Raw genomic sequence first — 25130 nt, forward strand, 5'->3', positions numbered from 1 at the left:
TGTTCACACTACACGGAGTACTTTTATACAATTTTTTTTAATGAAAGCATTAGGTGAAGTAAGAAGAGTGATCTTCAGATGTTGTTCAAAGAGTAGTACTTAAGTAGCTGATTAACCTTTGTTTCATAACATTTAGGCCTAATTGTTATGTCTTGTTGTCTTTCTACATTGCTTTATTTACTTAAAGTACTTTTAAAAATTAATTAATTTTTGTATGATCAAGCATAGTAGGTGATTGCTATGAGAGTAATTCAAGATTTGCTCAAGATAAGTTTAATTTGCTGTAAACATACTAATATACATACAGAGTAAAAACATATTCGTTCATAAACAAAATCAATTATAGACAATCAGAAAGTAAGTCTCTATTGAAATATTGTAAGGGCCAAATGAAAATCATAAAACACTTGTTGGATGTGGTCCAATTTGTAACTAGTGTAAAATGATTATGAGAGATCTTTATAATCTTCATGGTATAGGCCTAATCCTTTCTTTTTGCAATGAGCTTTGTCCATTTTAACCAGGTTTTGATATTTATATAATTGGATTTCCATAATAACATATCAAATATTAGAGATTCATGTTTGGCAGCACAGTGTCTTTTCAATCTGGTAATGAAGTATGTATTGTCAATAGGCATTTTATTTGTACTACTACCTTTTAGGTTTCAGATAACAAATAGGCCCTCTTTGATTGAATTATGAGGCGGGCATAAATAGCTATAAAACAGTCAATTTTGAAATTTTGTTGACTGAGAACTCTGTTCATGTAGTATTATCATGGACCAATTCGTTGTAGGTCCATGGTAGTATTATTAACTCCCACTATACTAGTTAGTCGTAGTACTGTTCCAGCTGCAAAGACCTTGGCAAGTCTGGCTGACTTTGACAGGAAATTAGCAAAAGGCAGGAGTAATCTGCCAGAGCCTATCTGATTTTTAGGTGTGAAAAGTAGCATCTAGTCATCTTTCATCCATTTCCTACTGAAATAGAATACAGAGTATCTGGGAAGGAAGGGTGATATCTTTAGGTCTTAGGTACGAGACAAAGAAGGTCCTTAATTAACATTAGGTTAAGGTGGGGGTAAAGTAGTCGCTTATTTTGTTTTTGAGCAGGGTTCGGCCTGCTAGTAGTAGCATGCTATTGTGGCATTGTTTTCTTTCTGTTCAATAAGGCAAAAAATATATATGTAAGAGAATCAGATAAATGAACATGGTGAAAAATTCTCCCCTTTTGATGTGTAGTTTAATTATTGTTTTGATATTTCTTTTTTTTCTTAAATATTGTCAAGAATCTAGGTAACAATACTGAAACTTGATTACTCACTATAGACCACAATATGTCTTTGATACATTCTATATTGCAGAGTAACCTGCATTTCATAAATTTCTAATTCTTTCTAAATCAAAATTAAGGAGCAATTTTAAAACACCAGGACAGATGACTAAAGACACTTACCAGAAATAAGCAATGTTGTGGTCTTCCCTCACATTGAAGAAATCAATAGGCTTAATTACGATAATTATGTAGGCTCTAGATACTTCCTTCTGTGAGGGTGTGGGGGGGCAGCAGAAGTATTGATGTCTCATATTTTTACCAGGCATATACAATACACCTGTTTTCAATACAACAAGTGCTGTTATGAAGTGTATTTGACTTCTTGTAGACCTACTGTACATGTTAGCCAGATAATAATGATAATATTCCGCATTTATGTAGCGCTTAACATATCAGAGCGACGTCTCTAAGCGCTTTACAGATTACCCCGGTCATCGGATCCTTGCACGCCTGCATACAATGTACACATTTTTTACTCCCTAATTCCTGTTTTATTAATTTTTTCCTCTTCCAGTTGCATTGAATTTTATTCAAAAGACCTTTGTTTATGCATATTGACTTCAATATTTTGACATTAGTTTGTTGTTGAATGATGATCAATGTCATCACCTCATCTGTGAAATATCCCGAAGTTCACCTTGATAAAACGCTGATCAGTCTAGCAGATACACCTTCCCTTATCATTTGTTCTATTAAGCAGAATCTATCAACGAAAAATTAGGACTTAAGGTCACCACTACAATCCAACCATCCCACTTTCTTGTCAATTGAATTTGGATATATTTAGTTTTCTTTTATATTCGGTTAATTGACCGTGGCCCAAGGGGCCTGTCCTGAGCTGACCTTTGACCTCTGACCTTGCAAAGGTTAGCAGCAGGGGAGGTCATTAGCACAGTGGGTACTGTTCAAAGGGGACTAGACTGATCAAGTACAACAAATCGTGAAGGTTATCAAAATAGATTCATTCCAGAGGAAATCGCTCATGAAAGGAAGAAATACATCGTCTGGTTTTCATTTAGATCAAGCATGATATACTTGGAATTATGAGTACAATTATGAGCAGAAAATGCTTTGTTCTTGCCGCAAAGCCGCTTATTCATAAATTCTCATTCACCTGCATAAAGTAGTTTCTGTCTCTTTTATTTCTATTCTTTGTCCCTCTGACTCTCCCCTCCTCTCTTTCTCAGATTATCTACATGTCTCTTGACCTACTACTTTCCTTTTTCTGTATGTTTTCTTTTTTTTGTACTGCTGCTTGATTTCTAATACAGACATTACAAAGATTCAGAACTTTGTTAGAACACATTTTGGCCTATTAAATTTCTTGCCTAAACGAACCAGCATTTATTTGTAATTTATTTCTATCATATATTAGTTTACATGTTCTGGGGCCCGTTGCAGAAAGAGTTGCAATCAATCGCAACTCTAAAAATCACGCGCAACTTGATTTTCAACCAATCAACAGCGCGCATTTGGGACTTGCGATTGATTTTTTGACTTGCGTTTAAACGCAACTCTTTCTGCAACGGCCCCCTGTAGATGCATTTTTCATCGGATGAATGGAGGCGCAACTGATGATCTCCTACTTGGTGTACGTGATAAATCCATATAGTGAGGAGTCCACTGGACCATCGCCAGTTTGCTCTAATGGTGTCGCCACAAAGGTGCTCTATGGCGTGCAGTGGCTCAAACAGCCTCCCAACTGGCGTGTGGTGGCGCGTAACTGTGCCAAATTATTATTTTTTTTGGTTTTGTTGGCGCTGTTATGTGCCACCATGTTGTACACCTCTAGGCTCTAGGCACCTTTATGGTGACACTAGGTGCCACAGCCGCTTTGCATTGGCGGGAACTGGCACCAACTGGCGTTGGCTCAGTGGATTCCAAGCATACAAAGCCAACTTTATAGTACCAAAGAACATGTTACAGTTATGCATAAACTACATGTAGCCTTATGAAAAGCTCTTCTGGATTGTTTCGGTCCCATGGAGTATCGCTGTTTTTTTTTCTTCGTCTGAGATGGATCACTCCTCCCCTGCCTTCCCTCCCTTCCTTCCTTTCTTCCTCCTATCGTCATAACCTGTCCCATCTCAAGGCAGTCCTTCTCATTCAACTCTAACTGACCCTTCCAAGCTTATTTCATGCATTGTCAATAAACGTTAGTAAATATGGCCTATGTTAGCCAATTACAGGTGGAAAGTGTCTGGGGTAATGATTCATTCTAATTTATGCGCACGATTAGTGATTGCCGATTAGCGTTTACATCTTTCTCTTACAATACAAGTTCTTTTGGAAATCAACTAGTTAGGAAAAGTATGAATGATTTAAGAATTATATTTAAATGAAATATATAGACTATATTACACCTTAACTAGGCCTGTATATTGTTGCCTTTATCCTGGAAATATAGATAAAATTTTGAGCATGTTGCATTTTGACTCTTATGAAAATCCTTGTAATTATTGATTTTTTACCAATTGTTTTTGAAATTTTATTTAATTTATATCCCCAGGGTAGAGATTTATTCCATTTTTAGCCAAGATGATTTGAACACAATTAATAGTGGTAGGCCTAAAATATATAATGTGTGGTATGAAGTAGTTTATGAGATTGAGATGAAAATATATGTAAATAGTCAATGTGCATTGGTTTGAATACAAAACCTTTTTAAAATTAAGAATATGGCTGACAGCCGTAAGTAATGAGAACTCCAACTTAGTTGCCATCAATTCATCTTATGTGGATGAAGAAGGATGCGGAAAGTGTTTGTTTGTTCTTGTCAGTGATGATAGGAACGCCATACCGGGAGCAGCGACAAGTCAGAGCGTATTATTTGGAGAAGATAACTGCTTGCATAGAGCCTTTGATACTTCTCCGTCGTGACAGATGCTCATCTCATCGCCATGCCGATGTAACATCAACAGAAGTTGAGAAGAGATACACCAGTCTTTCCTGTCAGGAAGTAGAGAAGAGGATCTGTAAGGGATGCTATTGGTCTTACACAGGCTGTCAAGAAATAAGCTTTACCATTGGGAACTCCCTATAGGCCAAGCAACATCTTTTCATGTCATTCAGTTTGATTGAATTAAAAACAAAAACAGAAAATAAAACCCCTTTTTATGTTCTCCCTAATATCCTCTTTCAATCTTGTAATCTTATAGTAACATATGCACCGTCTTACAATCAAATTGAATGATTTCAATAGCTTTAAAACTGTTATTTCAAGTTTGTTATTGAATAACTAGTTCTCTTGAAACAGGCGACAGAACTATGTTATTTCATATTGTAAAGTGCTTTGGGCATGTCACTTTGGAAAATATATGCTAAAATGTATGCCAATACCAGTCAAAATGCTTTGAAACACTATCATCTGTTAAAAACAGAGAACACTAGATTTGGTTGTAGTGTATGATATGCCTTTCACACTGCATTTCCTTAACCCCATACTATCTTTTTTTTCGATTCACACTGTCTTTACCCCATACTATCTGCCCAAACGTGGTTAATGCCTCAACCCCGGACTATCCCTCAGCTCATGAATATTGATGATTTTACCAGTACAGAGCGTGATTAATGTGCAATTCGACTTCTATGATTGGCTAATGCTTAGCCCCACTTTCCTTAGCCCTGTTTCGTTTTCACACTGCATCTCTTAGCATCACAATTGTGGTGCTAGCACCACAATAAGCCAGCTAACCCTGCTTTTTTGCAGGGCCAGATAGTACCGTACTATTTACCATGCTAGCCCACTTTGCCAAAACTTAGTGTGAAAACGAAGTGGGCTAAGCTTAACCCCAGGAAATTGGATTGCTGTGTATGTGTGACACAAAAATTTGATGGACTGACTGTTGCACTATTACTTTATTATAGAAAAGTAATTTATTTGAATTAAAATGCAATTAATGTTTGAGATACAGATTCTGATGATAAAATGAATACAAGAATCTACTCACACAACACTTAATCTTTGTTTATTCTGAGAATAAGTGCAATAGATAGTCATCGTTGACTATAATTATTGCCAATATGGGAAAAATTTGTGAGATAGTACAGCCAATGATAATAAATGTGATTTCTTGAAAATGTATTGAACAGGGGTTTAGGACAATTTTTTGTGACCCATCTCACATTCACATTTTCTTTTGTGTAGGAAAAAAATGATTTATTTTTTATAACATGAAGCTTAACGTCAAATTCTTAATAATACCACTTCACTTCCTCGTCATTAGTGCATATGTTATTTAGTTTACTGATTTCTAATGTTTGGTACAAGATCTTTAAGACTATTTTTTTCTCTTCTTTTTAGCTCTTTATATTGATCTACATTTATTTAGATATGGCTCCAGCTATTTTCGTTCTTGTATTATGTAAAACTTTTTAATATGTTTGTATCATTGTGAAAATAAATGATCTGATTTTTATTGATACCCATCCTATTCCTAAACATAAGCTTGTTCTTGCATGCAAGACAATTGTAAAAATACTCCTGATGTGTATCAGTATCATTTTGTTGGAGGACTGTGTAAAACTCTTCCAGAAGACAGAAGCGATCTCCCCTGATTAGCAGCAAATCTGTTAATATGGGTGAGGGGCAAGGAGCCCAATCCGTTAGAAGCTGTCTGCTATTATAGGAATGGGCGAAAATAAACAGCCGCAGATACCAGCCCCGGTATACCTTACCTACTTTCTGTTCTTCACCTTCCACCTCCTTTTATGTGATTAGATTGTATCTACACTGAAGCCGAAGCACCATCTTAAATCAGTTACATGGTACAGAATATGAGGCCGTTCTCATTACGCTTTCTAAAACTAATTTACTGGAAGTCGATTCAGAAAACCACTTTGGAAGATCGCTTTGCTAGCGTTCCCACTTGATCACACGAAATTGGTTTTCAAAAATCACTTCACGTAAAGCGCTCTTGTTGCTATGGAAATGCTCTCAGTAGGGTGACACGTTTCGCGCGAAATTCGAAACCGCAGCATAGGCATTCTACACCTGTCGTGTGGAGTAGCGCACTCAAAATGTGCGAAGATCGCTTCCTGAAGAACGGTTGTGTCCTCACGCTAAAACCACTTTAACGAAGCGATCTTGAAAACTACATCGTGAGGTGGTTTTCCAAACTGGTTTGGAAGATCGCTTCCAAGACCGCTTTGACCGTTCTCACTACGCGTTAAACTAGTTTCCACTAAACTAGTTTCCAGTAAACTAGTTTTAGGAACGTAGTGAGAACAGCCTCTATGTATATACTGAAGAGCGGCTCTGTGGTTCATACATGGTCTATAGCTACTTGCTGTAAGATTATTTAGTCGAATTCTCAGATCATATAGCACATGAGCACATGAGCACCATTGTGGCCACTGTCAAACAACCCCACTCAGTCTGTTATCATGTTGGTCAAAATTGACCATTGATTATAAGGTACATCATTCAGAAATATGTTTCATCCTGTAAATACCAAAGAAATCATGAATTCTAAAATAAATTTATGCTTTGAAGTAAAAATGAGTCATGAAAGTGACATTTTAAGATGCAAATCTAAAGGGCTTTGGTTATTGCTTTGTGGTAAATTATCCAATAGAGCAGTCTGAGGTTATGTTGTTCATTTCAATCTGGATAGAGTAAAATCTCAGAGAGTGAAAAGGTGAAAAGGAAATTGCTTCTTCCAAGATGTTGAATGATTGTATCAGGTTCCATAATTTGTTCTAATGTGGATGATTCATTCTTCATTACAGGAATCTATATCGTGATTACATCTCGACAGATTGGCAGTGTTTGATATCCTACATATCAGCTTCATGTCGCGGAACATTATTTTCCATCCATGTCATTGCCTGTTTTGGAGTAGATAAAAAAGATCAATCTCTGATATTTAAAATTGATGCAGCATTAGTTAATACATTTTCAGATGAAATGTTGAGTATTTCATAATCATCCGTGACTCTCTTTTAAATCTTAATTTTGAAAACAAAAATTATGAATGAATTATACTTTAGTTGAACAATCATATATAAGTCTATATCACAAATTTAATTGTATCATAGAAAAGTAGGAAAGGCGATTTTGGAAGTCGGTCCTATTCATCTTTATCTTTAGATATCGAGGTGTAGACCTTTATATTTATAATTTCATTCTTTGGAAATTTTGGTTATTTAAAACTTTAATGAAGGTAAAATGATATAGTTTGGTATTGATTTCTCTGTGCTTGATCTAAGAGTTAAAAGTCTCTGATTTGCGATGCAATTATCAGCCCCTATGATTTGCATGATTAGCTAAGTGTACTCTTAGTCATGACCAACTGACCTAGTATTCACACATAGACCCTGTATATCATTTAAGTGTAATCGATGAATCATAATATCCCTCTGATTCAGGAAAAGTCCAACATACTCCTATCTTGTTCGTTGCAGGTTGTTTTTGTCATGACCGGAGATTGCGGGAATCAATCTCACCCGGGTTTCCAGGCCTACGAACAGATCGCTGCCACCAGCTCAGGGCAAGTCTTCATGCTTAACAAGTCGGATGTGGATCTGGTAAGTAGAACGTGTTAAATGATCAGTCAACCTGTAGTCTTAAGGCATGGTGAGATTTTGACCTCGGGTGCATTTCATGGAACAAATAATTAGTGATTTTCACTGACTGTTTCACTCAGTTGCATGGATTTCAGTCACTGGCGTAAATCCAAGTGTCACACCTATTGTTCAGGGGGGTGGAACAATCCCCCCCCCCCCCCCGAACACTTGGCATGATGCAAGGATTTATGCCAGTGATTTCAGGAGCTCAGACTGAAGAGTGAAAATCACTATTATCATTAATGGCATTTTGGGGGGCTAAAGCCCCCATCACAGTCATTCAATCAAGCAGAATTTAAGTTTCTTTTCACTTTGAATGCACCTAAAAAAATTTGAGCATGAGCAAAACAAATTTGAACAGCCACAAGACTTAGACCAAATATTTTGAATGCACTCGTATTGTGCTCAAAGTTTCTAGAATGCCCCTCAAATATTCAAGAACAAAGCACAAATTTCCGAATTGACTCATGCTGCTCATTTCATCTCTAATTTGTACACATGTGTAACTAGTGTGTGCAGATGGGTCGCCTGGTCATTCTATCTTCTTCGAACTCCAGTTGGGTAAATTCAAAATTTCCCATGAATTTCTCATTTCTTTTTATTCCAGTTTATTCTGCTTGATTCTAAACAAGTGTGATGGGCCGTTACCCACTATCGTATCATGCTAAGTGAAATGTACATTTTGTTCCACATAATCACCTCCGCATTGACAAATCAGAAAATGTTACTTTGAACATTTGCAAGATCTCAAACGGGCACTTTATAAGGAGAGAATAAGAAACATACGACCCTTGCACATGTTCTGCTGTGAAATGAGTGAAAATCTATGGTATCAATTTTCTTCAGATTTATCAAATGCTTATGAATTGATGTAGAAGGAAGCCAAGAGTGATGACAGGCCAGCAATCATTATTGACATTAATCTGAGCATGATTCTTATCCCTTCTCTGTTTCATGTTAAAATTGCATGTGATAGAAATCAATCAGCAGATGTTAAAGGAAGGAAAATTTGGAGGAATTTAGCAAAATTATACTAATCAAAGCAAGGCATCTTTCCCTTATACATAAGGACGCTTATGTAATATTTATTTTCCTTCAATTGATCCAAGGTAAGTGGATGTCTGAGGAAGAAAAAATTGGATGAAACTGGTAAAAATGAACTAAAGCAATATATCCGTCTCTTTTCTGATATAAAGACTCTTGATAGATAAATCAATCACCAATAAGTGGATGGTTTTAGGAAGGAAATCAGTAGGAGCTTTGTAGTATGGCATTAATCTTTAAGCAAGACATCCATCCATAATATATTTTTCATCAATCAATCAATCACAGATAAGTGAATGTTTAAGGAAAATTTAAGTAGAAGAACTCGGTAAAATTGCATTAATCTACATCGCAAGTAAGACATCTTTCTCTTTTTTATATATAATCCATCATTTAATAAATCAATCAAGACATCATTCCCTTCTGTGATATGAAGATGTCTCACAACTCTGATAAAAATCAAAGGGAAATTGTTTCAATGCTGATACTTAACTTCTCTTTAAGATTTCATTTCAAGATAGTTCCCCAGATTTTTAGATTCAGACGAGATAAGTATATCACATGATATGAAAGTTTGATCACTGTTAACTGGTTACATGCTAGGAAATAAAAAGCTGCTGCCAAGATTGCTCACAAGGACAGGATAGGATAAAAATATCTCCTCACGTTTTTTGTGTGTTGAAACACAGGTTTCTTATTTAGATCCATTATTGGATACATCTCTATCAATAAAGGAACTTGGTTGCCATGGGTATTTTGGTACATGAGGTGACCATGACCACACCTATATATTTGAATGGGAGAATGTGGTATTTGTAAACAAATGATCTAATATTGAAATTTATTTGAATTTAAAGCTATTTCTTAATAAATGATGTTAAAGAAGTTACATTTAAAGGACAAGTCCACCCCAACAAAAACATGATTTGAATAAAAAGAGAAAAATTCAACAAGCATAACACTAAAAATTTCATCAAAATCTGATATAAAATAAGAAAGTTATGACATTTTAAAGTTTCGCTTATTTTCAACAAAACAGCTATATGAACGAGACAGTTACATCCAAATGAGAGTCGATGATGTCACTCACTATTTTGTTTTTTATTGTTTGAAATATAAAATATTTTGATTTTCTCGTCATTGTCATGTGAAATGAAGTTTCATTCCTCCCTGAACACATGGAATTCCATTATTTTAACATTTTGTGCTTCAGGCAAGGAGGTCTATAATCATCAAATTCGTAAAAATTGAAATATTGTATAATTCAAACAATAAAAAACAAAAGAAATAGTGAGTGAGTGACATCATCGACTCTCTTATTTGGATGTAACTGGCTCATTCATATAACTATTTTGTTAAAAATAAGCATAACTTTGAAATGTCATAACTTTCTTATTTTACATCCGATTTTGATGAAATCTTCAGCATTGTGCTTGTCTGATTTTTCTCTATTGATTCAAATCAACATTTTTCTGAGGTGGACTTGACCTTTAAGTAGACTGAACTTTGTCTTTTCTCCCCAACATCAACATGTTTTGCACACAAGTTCTATGTATTCATCATGCTCCAATAGTTTCATCGTGAGCTATCTATGATGTATATTGGTTCATTCAATCGTTCGTTCGTTTGTTCATTTGTTTGTTTGTTCGTTCACTCATTCATTTATTCAGTGACTGTATACATTAGTTTTCAGATATTAAGATCTCCAAATGTGTATCAAAAATTACAAACTTGCACCTTTTGTTTATCTTTAGCATCTTTCAAAGTTACAATAGTATTTGTGTGTTACTCTTCCAAAAAAATGTATTTGGGTTTTGGTTTCTTGTATGTTTATTTATAATGAGCTACTAAAAGCTATCATTATTCAATAATTGGGGAAAAGAGCCATCACATGAATTTGTTGCCCTAGTTATCTTGAAATATAGACCAGCAATATTCATTTTCAAAAGCGATTCATAATTTTGGAAATAATTACATACTTCATTGAATGACCTTCCCAATTACCTACATGTAGGTCTCTGGTCGTGACCACACAAAAACTTGTTCCAAATATGGTTCTCTTTTTTAGACTTCAGTAGTTGCTTGATATGTATTGAAAAAGAGCATTCTGCAGTCGCTAAATTGGAAGTGACACCAGAACACTTCTAGAGAAACAAGTTATTCCAACAATAACACAATCTGGATGTATGGCATAAATCAGAAGGCAGGTGCTGAATTATATTTGACAGCCTCCTTAAGAACAATTTTAACTTTTCCTGAAAAATGGGAAAGGAGTGGAAATTGAAGAATTGGTTTCTAAGTATTGTCTAAGACAGATTAATGTAAACTTCAGTAGGTTGCTTTAAGCTGAATATTACTGAAAAACATATCTGATTCACTTTAGCACCATGATGCAGTAATAATGGAACTGACATGTTCTTCTCTTTTAAACGAACCTGTAAATTTTGTTCTTGTAAGAGAGCCATTGTGAAGAAAAAAAAGGTGTTGGAGATTTCAAGTTTATGTTTTACTCTATTCACTTAATCTGATCATTCTATTGATAGCAAATTCTTCCTAACAAGTCTGTATGTATATTTAAGTTTCTTTGTGTGTTTAGAAATGCAAGTTGACTTTGCTATAAAGTCAACTCCCTTATATCACATAAGTATTCAGGGAAACTGAGATTTCCTGTTAATTATAAGAAAGGATATTGTGAGAGACTCTAGAGACTACAAAGATTAATAAATGAAAGTAGAGAGAGAGAGAGAGAGGGGGGGAAGAGACATAGAGAATATGGTGGTAACTTTTAATAGGTGGTATCACTGTTGTTTTGGGGGTAATGGACAACAAATGCTTATTCCCTTTTTTTATTTCTGACAGCTTGGTGAAAAAAGTTTTTAGTTCAAAAGGAAAGTAAACTCTTTTAAGCTTAATTAAATGTATTTCTTTAAAGTTTATTGTGTGATGTGATATTGGGACTTTCAAAGTTTCAATTGATAGACACATAAATAAACCAGCAATGTTAGATTTGTAAAATCAGATTCCAGTAAAATAAAATAATTTTTAGGTCATTGATCGATAAGTTGCAAGGTACCTCCACAGTAAAGAGATACTCCACTGTTCTTTGTCATTTTGCCACTATCATTATTGATATATTATAGGGGCAGCCATGAAGAATCTTGTTTTGCCCTACTTCTTTTGTTAGGGGCATTTCTGACTTTGTTGAACCTTAAATGCCTCAGAAGAACATACGATACTGGGAGATCTGCCACAATATGCTGTTGGGGGGGGGGGGGTGGATGGGGGCGTCTTTTGAAGAGTTACAACTGATCTGATCAACTACAAATATTTTCTAGATATGATGTATATTCATACATTCATTGTTCTCTTGAAGATTCAGCGTGATTCTCCTTGTTTACTATTGAGGAGATTGTTTGAATTTCATGTAGAAAAAATCATGGCATGGATGGATTTCCAAATAGTTGAGATCGATTGGATCAATAGTAACTCTTTGTAAGATTGGGCCCTGATCAAGCAGCATGAAGATGATGATGTCTATTGATGTTGATAAGTCTGATCAGGATGCTAGACAGTAGGAAGCTCATCTTCTATAAATACTCTAAGTCTGGATAAATGTCAAAGGATAAGGGAGGGGGTTAAACGTGTCAGCAAAGTTAGGGGATGTCTGTATGAGTGGTGAGGAGGAGGGTGTGGGGGGGTGAGTATTTGTTTGTGAATGTGTTATTTGATGTTACATAAGTTGTTATGACTGGAGTAAGGAGATACAAATGTTGCCTAACAATTACCACCACCACCTCCTCAAAAAATCTAGAAGAGACCCTAAAACCAGCACAAACTGTGAAATGGAAGCTTTAAGGATCGTTTTGTGCTTATTTTTAAAAAATTAAATCAATCTTTTACCTATTCATAGATCTGCGTAGGGTAGGGGAGTGTGTGTGTGTGTGCGTGGGTGGGTGGGGTGGGGTAAGTGGCTGTGCATGTGATGTTTGACATTATGTCTTATGACTGTATTACAAAGGGACAAATTTTCTATATCGACTCTTCTTTTTCATTTTCCAAGAGTTGAACTTTAGTTTGAACCAGAACTATATTCTTGAAAGGCCTTTGTCATGATAAAGTTATATTGAACCTCTTTGTAGATAATTCAGACTGTACAGATGTTTCAAGGGACTTGGATTCAATGTGGAATCTTCTGATGATTTATCCTAAACCAATAAAAAGGCATTAGTTTGCCAGCTTGTAACATTTTAGCATTGTCGTTTCGGTTGTGATACAGGACCCTGTATAAGTAGTATCCCTGTCTCAATGGAGGCCACAGTGAGGAAGAATACTGGAACTGTCTCTGGCATTGAATCCAATCCATCAAGATATATTGATTAATAAAGTTGCATTTGAGTCTTTGGAAAATTTGGAGGATTTTTTTCTATGTCATTCTATTTCATTCCTTGAATGATTATTTTTGTTGTACTTAAATATTTAACTTCAATAGGAAATAATAAGCACTCTGATAAGCTTCTTGAAGGGTACTTATATCTTGGAGAAAATGACCAGATTTCTCATAGGTTACATATATTCAGTGTTTTAGTGGTAAGGAATGAGGTGATTAAGGATTATTACCTTTGCCGGAGGCACAGGTGAACTGCCACATGCTTCCATCTTATCTCTTACGTTGACACTTTCAAGGTGACCTAAAGTAGTTTGAGAGTTGATGAGTGGTGTTGCACTAATGGGCCAATCCTCATCAGCCCCAGTAGGTGGTTTCAAACCGCCTCGATCACAAGAATCCCTGTTAAATTATGGGAACTGTTTTCAGCTAAAAAAACCCCATTAATTATTTTTGCATTCACACCGCCCCGAAACATACCCTTGGGGATAAGTTCCTGAAGTTACGAGCATGGGTATAGTATGGTCTGATAAGCAGGCAAGGCGGGAGACTCAAAATCACTAGCCCAGCAGCCTCCCACGGCGCCGCGCCCAACGACATGCTGGGCTAAAAGTTCCCGTAATTGCTTTCACATCGCCAAAATACCTGCGACCTTGGAAAAATCCCCGCGAAAGTTCTCGTAATTTCGCCAAGTACCTACTATTTAGCGGGTATTTTCTTTCGGGGAAATTACGCGTAGTTTGCTTTCACATTACCAAAATACCTGGTATTTTCTGATTGGGGTAAATTTCCTGATCAGAGAATACCTGGAACTGACGAACTTCGAGGCGGTCTGAAACCACCTAGTGTACAAATATTGCTGCTTCTGATCATCCATCAGACTATATCAGTCAGAATAATCGGGAGTTTATTTGTCATGAAGATGTAGTTCCAACTAAAGGTGGCAAGAAGATGCTAGTAGAAATTTCAAGTGTGGGTGGTAGTATTCAGGACGAATAATATGTTAAAAAAAGAAATACATGCCCTCCAATTTTTTTGATTCATTCCTTGCCATGGAAAATTTCAGAAACCAGGTCCAATCTAGATATGAAACTTATTGGCTTACTAGTTTTTCCTGTTAGATATCTTGATATTTGGTGAATTATCTAGGAAATTCACAAAGGAAACGCTTTCAGGTTTTGCCTTAGCCTAATTCATTAATGATACCCACAGTATATGATATATTATTTAAACCTCATTCACATTTGCACTACGGTGGCCGTGCAGCGAGTTGAAAACAGCAGTTTTAAGAATTTTCGTTCAAGCTACATATAGATGGTTTAAATAAAGATGAATAAAATGGCAGTTTTTGAATCGCCGTAGAGCAAATGTGACTGAGGTTTAATGCATAATGATAAAGTAGAGAAGTGTACATCCACCCACTATGAATCAATGGAATGTAAAAGATAATTCAGAAGAATTTGACGAGAGTTAATCAAGGTTAGAATTGAGAAAGATCAAGAAAGGTTTGGTTAGTGGAGAACTGCCTCCTATAGTCTGTAAAGGTAATGACGAACAAACCCCTTTCATATCTATCCTCTCCTGCAGGTGTTGCGATTTGTTGAAGTATCTCTGCAGTCTCGCAAGGTCAATCTTCTGTCAACGGACTATGAACATGGGGCCACGCAGGTCCATCGGGTTCCGATAGACTCCAGGATAAGACAGATCACAATCTCAGTCAGTGGTGATAATAGGAACGTCACTCTGAGAGATCCTAACGGTAAGGCCACATCCCGAGTACTTTCTCAAGCTGCTTTGTTGGGAAGCCTGTACTCTGTAAATGCAAAAGGAGGAGTTTCACAAAGAATTTAGTTTGACTAAGGGGTGTTGCAAGAAAAAAATTGCAATCAATTGCAAATTTCCAAGTCACTCTCCAATAAGAGCTTGACTAGGGATCAGTCCCTTTGAATTGAATAGTACATCTTTGTAGAGTGAATTTTAGTTCTTTGTGAAGCTATTATTTATCTTTTTGATTTGGAATAAGCTGAAATAAAGGAACAGAGAACTTATCTCTTTTGGATGCAAAGAGTAATACTTTCATAATTTTGATCACCCAGCTTAAAACCCACAATAAGTTACCAGGCAAAGTTCTCAGAATAGTAATTTATGACCTAAAAATCATATGATTGGCTGCGTAAAGGAATAACTCATATACCTACTCTCAAAATATTAAGTCATAATAAGTCATATACCTACTCTCAAAATATTAAGTCTTGAAATCCAGTTAATTAAGGTATTTTTACAACCATCTTCATAATCTTTTGGTTGTTGAGCACATAAGATTGCTGGTTACTTTCTTGTGTTTGGTTGTGTTTAAGTTGAGTAACAATTTTTCTGTTTTCTTTGTACCCTTTTTTTTGCAGGAAGAGACATTCCATTGATAAATTCAGTAAGATTTCAGAGTGGGCAGCAGTATTTAGAGGAACTGTTAACATTAGAAAATGTTTATGTTGTTGGAATGGTTGAGCCGGTTCCTGGTTATTATGAGCTTATAACAAACTCTAGAGATGAGCATACAGTGCGTGTTACAGCTATAAGTCTTTTGGATTTTGCCTTTGGATTTGCTAGGAACCCAACCGCTGACCTAAATGATACCTTCCATAGACCAATTAGAGGTAGGTTGATGTCGTGTTATATGTTTACATCTCTGTAATTCATAATTTGACTTCTGGGGCCCGTTGCATAAAACTTTTTACCTGAGAAAACTCAGGTTGTTTTTACGGAGTTTTTGCCCTGTGTTAAAGTCTAAGGCAGAAATCATACTAACCTTAGTTTTCAGTTTTTACCAGAGTTTTCTCGGGTAAAAAGTTTTATGCAACAGGCACCTAAAGTTTGCATGTTTGTACCCCTAAAAATTAAGAAATCATCACATTTAGATAGGCAAAAGGTCTATACTGTTATTGGTATTCAACCTAAGCTTTTAAAAAGCTTTTTAAAATTACCTTTGAAGGCCTTTAAATCTATATCTGTGAGAAAATTTTTAGTTACACTTATGAAACGATTTGAAAGCTGAATTTTTGGAGTTCAAATGGTACAGTAAAGGCCTGAATAGGTGTTGTGACTCAGTGGATAAGTCTCCAGACTTTAATTCGCAAGGTCCGGGGTTTAAATTCCACCACAGCAATCCCTCCTTTGGCAAGACGTTTTTATTAATTTGTCATTCTTCACCCTGGTGTAGTAAATGGGTATCCAGTAAGAATGAATTCCTTTACTACTCAATCACCTGATCAGTGTAGCCATGCTGTAGCTGAGGTAATAGAATGCAGCGCTTAGAAACAATGTATTTTAAAAGTGCTATGTGAATATTGCGTATTATTATTATTATTGTTATGAAGCATTAGGTTACACAATCCTTTCAAAATATACAGTGCATGCATTTCTGTTTTTGTGTGTGTATTTCAGGTGTTTCTTCAAACTTGATGATAGAAGCACTTCACCTGAATCCTCCTGGAGTCTTGGAGAAGGTGGAGTTCTTGAACCTGAGGGGTGAAACCATCTTTGAGACCCGTCTTACTCAGAGCACAGAGAATCCAGACATATACATTGCCCCTCGCACCATACCACCAGATAGCTACTTCCACATTCGGGTATCGGGTATCGACAGTAGGAACTTTAGATTTCAGAGGCTTAGCAAGGCAGCCATCAGTCCTCTTATACCAGGTCAGTTAGTGCCTTCATATTGATATCTAGCATACCTGGTACATTTTATGAATAATGGGCTATTTTTAAAGTGCCGATTGGTGACTTTAGCACGTTAAGAATACATAGGCCCATGCCCCATTCAAATTTTTTGTTATTCATAATTGGTTATCTTACCCAAAATTCTACTCTACGGTGTGTTGGCTCAACAATTAAAGGGATAGAGCCTCGTCAATCTGGCGCTGCACAGCGGCTGCTGGGCCCATGATCAATTGGACAAAACAAATTTTCAGAGTATTTCATTTCTGGTGTCTATTTCGAACAAAAAAATATGGATTTTATTTTTTATTTTGTACATGGAATCCATGCTTTATTTCATCAAAAAGAATAAGATCATTGCTTTTGCTCAAGCAATCATATGAATCCTGGTCGACATTCTGGGTGAAATAGGAAATCCCTGTTCTGTCTTGAGTTGATGTGGAAGAACAACAATGGATTATGCTATGAGAATGTTGGTTTATTGTGCAACCTTTACCGTTCCAGCGCTATATAGCCCTCAATAGACTACTCTTTCAGTGTACACACTACCAATTCGAATAATTCACACTTATGAAACAATTTCTTTATTAGACCCGGCAAGGGACTTAATGCTTAATTTGTCTTTAAGACACCCCTGCCTCGATATCTACACCCGAATGGTATTAGTGAGGAGGCTATTTTGCATGAAGATAAACGGGGAGCATGAATGGAATTATTCTCTTTATGGATGCTAAGCAATGGGCTTGGATTTGCTTGTGTTCTTTAATTTGGCCTTTTGTAATTAACTACTTTTCTGCTTGATTTAACAAAAGGCTGAATTTTATTTAAGTGACTGAGGAGTACATGCCATGTAGTGTTTGTTTAACATCAGAAAACAAGTTTTATCAAAAATTGATTTTTCATTCTAAGCAAAGGTTGTCAGATTAGCGCTAGACCTTGTAGATGATTACATCTGAAACAAACAACTTATTCAATAAAAACTACTCCCGCTCAAACTTCAAGAACCTCTGTTTTCTTGACTACAGCCATGGCTATAGACATTCAATCTTCTTTAATAAGATTCCTTCCTGGCAATTAGAGAGTATATAGGTCGATGGTCAATTCTGATTTTGTGTAGAGAAGAAGAAACTCTGAATTTCAGACTTAACTTTTGATTTGAATACCATTCTGAATGTATGTCATGATTGAATGCAACTTGGTTCTGTGACCTTTGCTTGGGTGACAATTGCTCTCCTATAGATTCAACACACTAATCAATTGACTAACTTTAACTCTGGATTTAACACCACAATCTACCCTAAATATAACCCTAAACAGAAAACTCAGTTCCACCCTAATACTTAAGTCACAATTGCTCTCCGGTGGCTGTATGGCAAGAAAAAACAGCCATTTTATTCATTTTTATGAAACCACTTATATGTACCTGGTACAAAAAATGTTATAATGGCTGTTTTTGACTTGCTGTACGGTCACCATAGAGCAAATGTGACTGAGGTATTACTCTAACCCATCTTAGAGGAAATATAAAGTCCAGAGCAGTTGTCGCAGGGGCAAATGCTATCTCACTATCTAAATCGATTACTTTCAATCTTGAATATCATCAGATCCACCAACCACCTACATGCCAAGGAGGACACCAGGTTACTATGGAATGAATGCTGTTCTAACCTGCCAGATAGAAAGTATGGTACCATTCTCTGTGCAGTGGATGAAAAGGGGCACTCCCCTCGATGGACCCATTGATTTCAGGTAGGCAATTCCTTTATAGTGACCAGTCTTTTAATAAGACACCAGACCAGGAGCCCGTTTCGTAAAGACTTGTTATAATAACAATTGAATAATTTTGACAAGTTTATTATCAGCCAATCAAATTGAATAATTTAGTAGTTTTAAACTGTTATTGCAAATTTCTTACTGTAACAAGTTTTCTTAAATGGGCCCCAGTAGTATCCCTGTCCAAATGGAGATATCTGTGCGGAGGACGATGAGTCTGTCGCTTCCACCAGGAGTCTCGCTATAAAAGCCTGGTGCATCTGTACACTGGCTTTCCTCCATTCCCAGTTTTAGTCTTTGATGAAATGTCAGGATTATTGATGAAAAGATAATGGTTGGATTCACAAGGTATGGTGATTTCCAAAAATATTGTCAGAAAAATGCTGTTTTTAGAATTTGAACTTACCGTGTCCTTTTTCAACATGGCATGATAGGCAAACCTTTGTGATATTAACAGAATTGATAATCATAAATGCATGTAGCATGTAACAGTTACTTTGCCAGAAGTCCTCAATTACTCTACTATAATGCAGCATAATTACTCTAGATTGTGTAAAGCACTGTCACTGTTATGTGCACTGCATTTTAAGGAAGAGAATTTCTAAACATAATTAATAAGTATATCACAATAGGGCTGGTGCATCAATTTACCCTTATATATTTGTCCAGCTTAAATGTTTTTATTGAATATTAATTAATATTACTGATTACAGTGAATCTGGTCAAGCAACGTGGACCATAGAGAATGCTGATAGCCGTATTGAAGGAGTCTACTCCTGTATAGCAATCAACGAAGAAGGAAGTTCACGATCAGAGACATACCTCGATATCACAGGTATCGTACATTTTCCTATTCAAATAAAGCTTCAAAATGGATTTAAAAAACAATATTGTTTACACACTCTTTGTAGGATACTTAAAAAATCTACTTGAAAAATTAAATATATGAACATTTTTTTTCTTATACATTTTATTGTTTATAATTTTTTATGTATTATTTTTTCTTCACTATTTGTTTTTGTTGTTTTGTTCATTCCAACCATAAACGTAATGAAATTAATTGAGTTTAATCAGTAAAAGTGCAAGACTTAGATTTGAAAAAGTGATGGAACGATGCATGGCAAGCTTTTCATGGTACATATTTTTTGTGAAAATGATTGGGGGAGATGAATCAGACCCCAGACTTAGGATTAAAACATAGATATTATTGATACTGTCTATTGCATATTGGATAAATAAAGAATCCTCTTGTCTGTTTTTACGTTTTTAGAGCCTCCTCCGGTGATCGCTAGGACTTTCAACGTATCTGTTCTTCCTGGTAGCGACGCTGTCATGTCATGTTTTATCTCCAGTACTGTCGAGTATAACATAACATGGGATAAACCAAACACCCTGGTGTCACTACAAGGCCACAACAGAGTAAGTGTACTGATTTTATCTGCAGTGATCTTAACTAAATGCAAAGTGGAGAGAAAAATAATATTTTTAGACACAAAGTTTCGGAGAATTAGTGATGATAAGATGGTTACTGGTTATTATCGTGTGAACAGACATACCTTGTTTAGAAATTGTCATGTTTGCTAAGTTTGTGTACCTTGTAAAATAATGAATTATGGTTTTACAAAATATTAATTTGACTATTTTAGGAAATATCTTTGTGTGCACTACATTTCTTTTTACCAACAAACTTCTGTAGTCTGTAGTCTTCAACTGTGCTTCAACAATTTATATGATAACTTTATTGTACATGACCCAAATAATAAAATAATCTCTAAGAATTTAGTTTAACCTAAGGTTTTTGAAGCTTTCAAAGCTTTTAAGTCAAAAGTTAAGTTTGGAGTAAAAACCTTCAAGAAATCTGCACAGCTCACTTCCTATTATGACCCAAATGCAGTGGCTTGAAATGATCTGTGCAAATTTGTCAACGGAAATCTCAAGGAAATTCAGAATCATGATTTTATCCTTTGTTGCATGAGCCAATGCAGTTTTGGACATACTCCAGAGTTCATCATATTGGATGATTCGATTTATTATTTTCAATTGAGTTAGGGAAGGTTGGTTATGTCCGGATTTCAAAGTAATGTGGTATGTCATTTTATTTCCTCTGGTGGAAAGGAAGATATAATGTTATGATATAAACAAGGGGGAAGATAACAAGGGATTATGGTTGGAAAAAGGGGAATGGTTAAAAGAGGAAACAAGGATCCTGACAATTGACAGTTGAAAGATACAAGAACCTGGATGATTTGAAATTACTTCAAACATTGAATGAATGCCAGATGTCATTTTTCATTTAGTAATTGCCAAGTTATTCTAGCAGAATAATCAAATGTACACTGCAAAACCCCCGGTGTTGATTTAACCCAGAATCTATATATGTCCACATGAGAGAAGTATTGAAACAACACCGGTTTGGAATCAAACCGATGTTGTTTTGATACTAATTGGTGTTGTATAAACACCTATCTGGTGTTAGACCAAAATGTTTAACACTTCTCTGGTGTGGACATATATAGATTCTGGGCGGGTGTTAAATCAACACCAAAGTCTTTTCAGCGTATGATTATGGTATTACAGCTAATAGAATTATTTGTGTTTTCTGGTTCATGATGTAGAGTGATGATATATCAACCATTGGGTCATTGACCTCTATAATATTACCCTGTTAGATTCAAGATGAATATATTGAATTTTTTTCTTATGTTCATCTGAAAATAAAAATGTTTTTTATTTTATTATGTAATATTGACTGGTATTTAAGGAAACATCAAATATATTGCCTGTGACAGAATCATTTATTGTCCTGAGTCTTTAGACAAGGGCAATATGGTTCTTGTGAGGGCAATATATTTGATGTTCTCCAAAAGAGGAGCCATTCTATAATATTATTATTACCTATGCAGCTGTATAATGTGTGGTTCAGGCTATTATTAGGAATAATTTATATGCAAGTTTGCTTGTCACTACATGTGATTTCAGGTTATTCATGAATTTGATGAAGTAATCCTGGCTAAGTAATTGTGATGCAATTTGCTGCCGCTCACTTAGGCATGCACCAGGTATTACGCACACATACATTAATATTATTGCATACAAACCTTGCGCTTATGTGCTGCATAGATCCATGTAGTGCAGTATCTTACAGGTTCCAAACAGGTTTTGCAGATATTGCCCACTGCTGAATTTACACACAAAGTCAATGGAAAAACCCAGAAGAGAGAAAATATGGTATGATATTGACCACTGCAAAAGCAGAGAGCGAAAAATATGGAAACTGATTCCAGCGAAAAGACATTTCATATAGGTAATGATTGATGTTTTCATTGGGACATCTGTGTAGCTGATATTTGTACTGAATGGAAAAAATGATAAAAGTATTTACATTGATGAAATATTCTTTGTGCATTGAAATTGGACCTATACCACTTTTATGTGAAACCTATAGAAGTTAAAATCCTGAACATTGCCCAGATTTCAGTAGCTTTTAACAGTAAGTAACTTTGTGAAATGTTATTCATGGGTAGTCTGCAGGCACAGACCCTGATTGAAACTTTGATTAACATGTGTGTCTCCACGCAAAGACTAGCACGAACAAATATTGCTTTTCAATCTCTGAGAGGGCCTTCAGTACACAAGACATGAGTAGGCTGCACATTTAGACCCTTAACTCGAGTGAAGGGTTTGCACAGCAGACTAATTCTTGGGTGTGTTTCATGTACTGTTTTTGTAAGTGATTTTCACCAACAGTTGTTATAAGTTACTGGGAATCCTTGCATATGATTGGCTGAGAGCAGATTAGTCAATGAAAACCACTGTCAAAGAAACTTTTCATGAAATGCACTTCAGGCCCTGTCTTACAAATAGTTGCGATTGATCCAATGAATCGCAACTATGGAAAGCCAGCAAAGTCAACATTTAAAGTGCATGTTTGTTTAAAAAAAATTAGATATGAATGTATATCCATAAATTCATTGATTTTTTTTACAATTTGGTGTGTTCTCCTTTGTTTGCAAATGACATTTTGCAAATTTCCTGTAGAAAAAATTATGACACTGATGGATTTCCATAGAGTTACGATTGATTGGATTAATTGTAACTCTTTGTAAGATGGGGGCCAGGACTACATGTATCACCTAGATGCATTACCTTGACAAATTGATCAAACTTTGTTTCATCTAGGTGAGTCTAATGGCGAATGGATCCCTGGTTATCGAAGATGTCCATCCCGGTGATGCTGGATCGTATCGTTGTCGGGCGTGGAATGAGGGCGGGGTCACAGAAGAACATGTCTATCTTTATGTACAAGGTTTGTCCATGTTACTGAACATCTTTGGTTGCATGCATCTGTATCGATACTAACCTCTTTATTGCTATATAAAAAAAATGGGCCAATCCTACTTGTTTTCTAATTATTATTTTATGCCAGCCAGTACATCTTTGTCCTGTCATTATTTTAGGTAGGTACTTGATAAGCAGGTTGGCATTCAAATACAATTATTCAAGTTTTTGTTTAATATGTAGTCAGCTATTGTGTACAGTTGCATTGAATGGAACATTTAAAAGGTACTGCAGGCGAAAACAAATACATTTTAATGGTCAATCATGTATAATCTTGTTTTTTTATGTAGAGTGAATGCTCTCTGCTTGAGTTGTGGTTGTTTTCTTTTCTTTCCATTCCTTAGCATGTAACTGCATAACTTGCCATTACATCTTACTATTAGCTAGAGTACCTTGCTGTCTGACTCTTAACACTTTTTGTTAATCATTCCGTTCCAGAGCGACCCCAGATCAATGCCTACCAAGGCAACGTGACCTTCATGTCCAGTCAGAACATTACCCTGCGGTGTTCCGCCGATGGTTACCCACTCCCAGAGCTCCGCTGGCTGAGAGACGGCCAGGAACTACCCATCGAACCAGGACCGAGGCGTGGGGAAATCGTCCACCGCATCATCAATGCGTCAAGCTCAAGCCAGGGCATATACACCTGTGTGGCAAGCAACACCGCCGGTTCAGACCTGCTCAATGTCTATGTCACATACCAAGGTAAGAACTGATTTCCTTAAGGTCAATACCCATATCTCTCCAAGCCCGGTACATCTCTTTCTCTAAAACTTTTCAAATTTCGAGAGATTAAAGGGGAAAAAGGAAAATCAGTCTTATTCATGTTATGAATTCAATAGATGTGAAAAGATGAGGGGATTTGGTCATTGGAATTTTAGCCATTTCCAAGAAGAAAAAAAATATTTTGTAATCATTTTCATTTTTTTTCTAAGTTCTGAGTGCAGACAAGCTACACTATTCTTTCGACCCATCTATTCATTTTTCGCCACTGTAACAACATATCCTGGATAAATCTGTATACTTTGCCAAATTTATAATTTGTTACTGCAGATTTGTGATTTATTTTTACATTCAACTTAAAAATTTGAGACCATGAGAAATGCATGAACAATGTCAGAGCTTCTTCCAGAGAAAGGTTCATCTGGTTGTGCCTGATACAGTGGTCTAGTCTAGGCAAATATCCTCAAGACCAAGGCATGCTCAAAGTCAGGCATTGAAAGAATGGGCACGACACCACTGAAGGCACCGCCATACTGACCTGCATGCAGAGTAGCACTGTATTCACACCGATTTGCCTTTCTCTCGTCTCTATCACTCCAGAACCTCCTCGAATCCAGATTACCCAGTACCGTTACCTGACCCCACCCAGCCAGAAAGCAACCCTCTCCTGTCCGACCACAGGGATACCCCCTCCGGAGATCACTTGGTTCAAGGGCGAGAGAGACCTCAGTAGGGTCACTTACACCAGGATCTGGCCCAACGGAGACCTGGACATCATGGGGGTCCAGGACTCTGATTCTGGTTCCTACACCTGCATGGCTTCCAATGAGGCAGGTTTTGACTCAGAGACGGTTCATCTAGAAGTTGGATGTAAGTAATCAAATCAGTTGTTATCTTTGTAAGATTTGCAAGGTTACTGTCACTTTTATTTGTATAAACATGAAGCATTAGAATATTGTTTTGCGTTGTAATTCTTATTCCTGATTGTTCAGAAGAGACGGCTTTTAAACTTAAGGGTTTTTTATTTTTGTTATTTAAATTTTTTGTTTATTTCTGTTTGAGTCTGTTGTGTTGTGACTGGTTCACCTGTCACTTGCATCATGATTTTTTTCAGATTCTTGAAATGACTGTTTGGTAATGTTTTAATCCATGTTTATATGTTTCGAGCCATTTCATGTTTCTATATATTCATATAATATTCCTATATATTCATATAATTGAAAAACTTTATATTATTTTCTTGAATA

At 36.1% G+C, this 25130-nt stretch overlaps 1 protein-coding gene across 2 annotated transcripts in view; it reads left to right on the top strand.

Moving 5' to 3' along the window:
• The window catches only part of LOC121428859 (hemicentin-1-like), a 103399-nt gene that overhangs the window by 19454 nt on the left and 58815 nt on the right, over nucleotides 1-25130 (top strand). For both annotated transcript variants that reach the window (XM_041625728.1, XM_041625729.1), the window contains exons 3-12: nucleotides 7743-7865; nucleotides 14920-15091; nucleotides 15735-15986; nucleotides 16774-17031; nucleotides 18654-18798; nucleotides 19536-19657; nucleotides 20093-20241; nucleotides 23002-23128; nucleotides 23599-23865; nucleotides 24484-24753. In XM_041625728.1, the coding sequence (XP_041481662.1) occupies nucleotides 7743-7865; nucleotides 14920-15091; nucleotides 15735-15986; nucleotides 16774-17031; nucleotides 18654-18798; nucleotides 19536-19657; nucleotides 20093-20241; nucleotides 23002-23128; nucleotides 23599-23865; nucleotides 24484-24753 (1885 nt within the window). The remainder of the gene's footprint in view (nucleotides 1-7742; nucleotides 7866-14919; nucleotides 15092-15734; nucleotides 15987-16773; nucleotides 17032-18653; nucleotides 18799-19535; nucleotides 19658-20092; nucleotides 20242-23001; nucleotides 23129-23598; nucleotides 23866-24483; nucleotides 24754-25130) is intronic.

The sequence above is a fragment of the Lytechinus variegatus genome, chromosome 15, assembly GCF_018143015.1.
Source record: "Lytechinus variegatus isolate NC3 chromosome 15, Lvar_3.0, whole genome shotgun sequence".
Taxonomy (NCBI): domain Eukaryota; kingdom Metazoa; phylum Echinodermata; class Echinoidea; order Temnopleuroida; family Toxopneustidae; genus Lytechinus; species Lytechinus variegatus.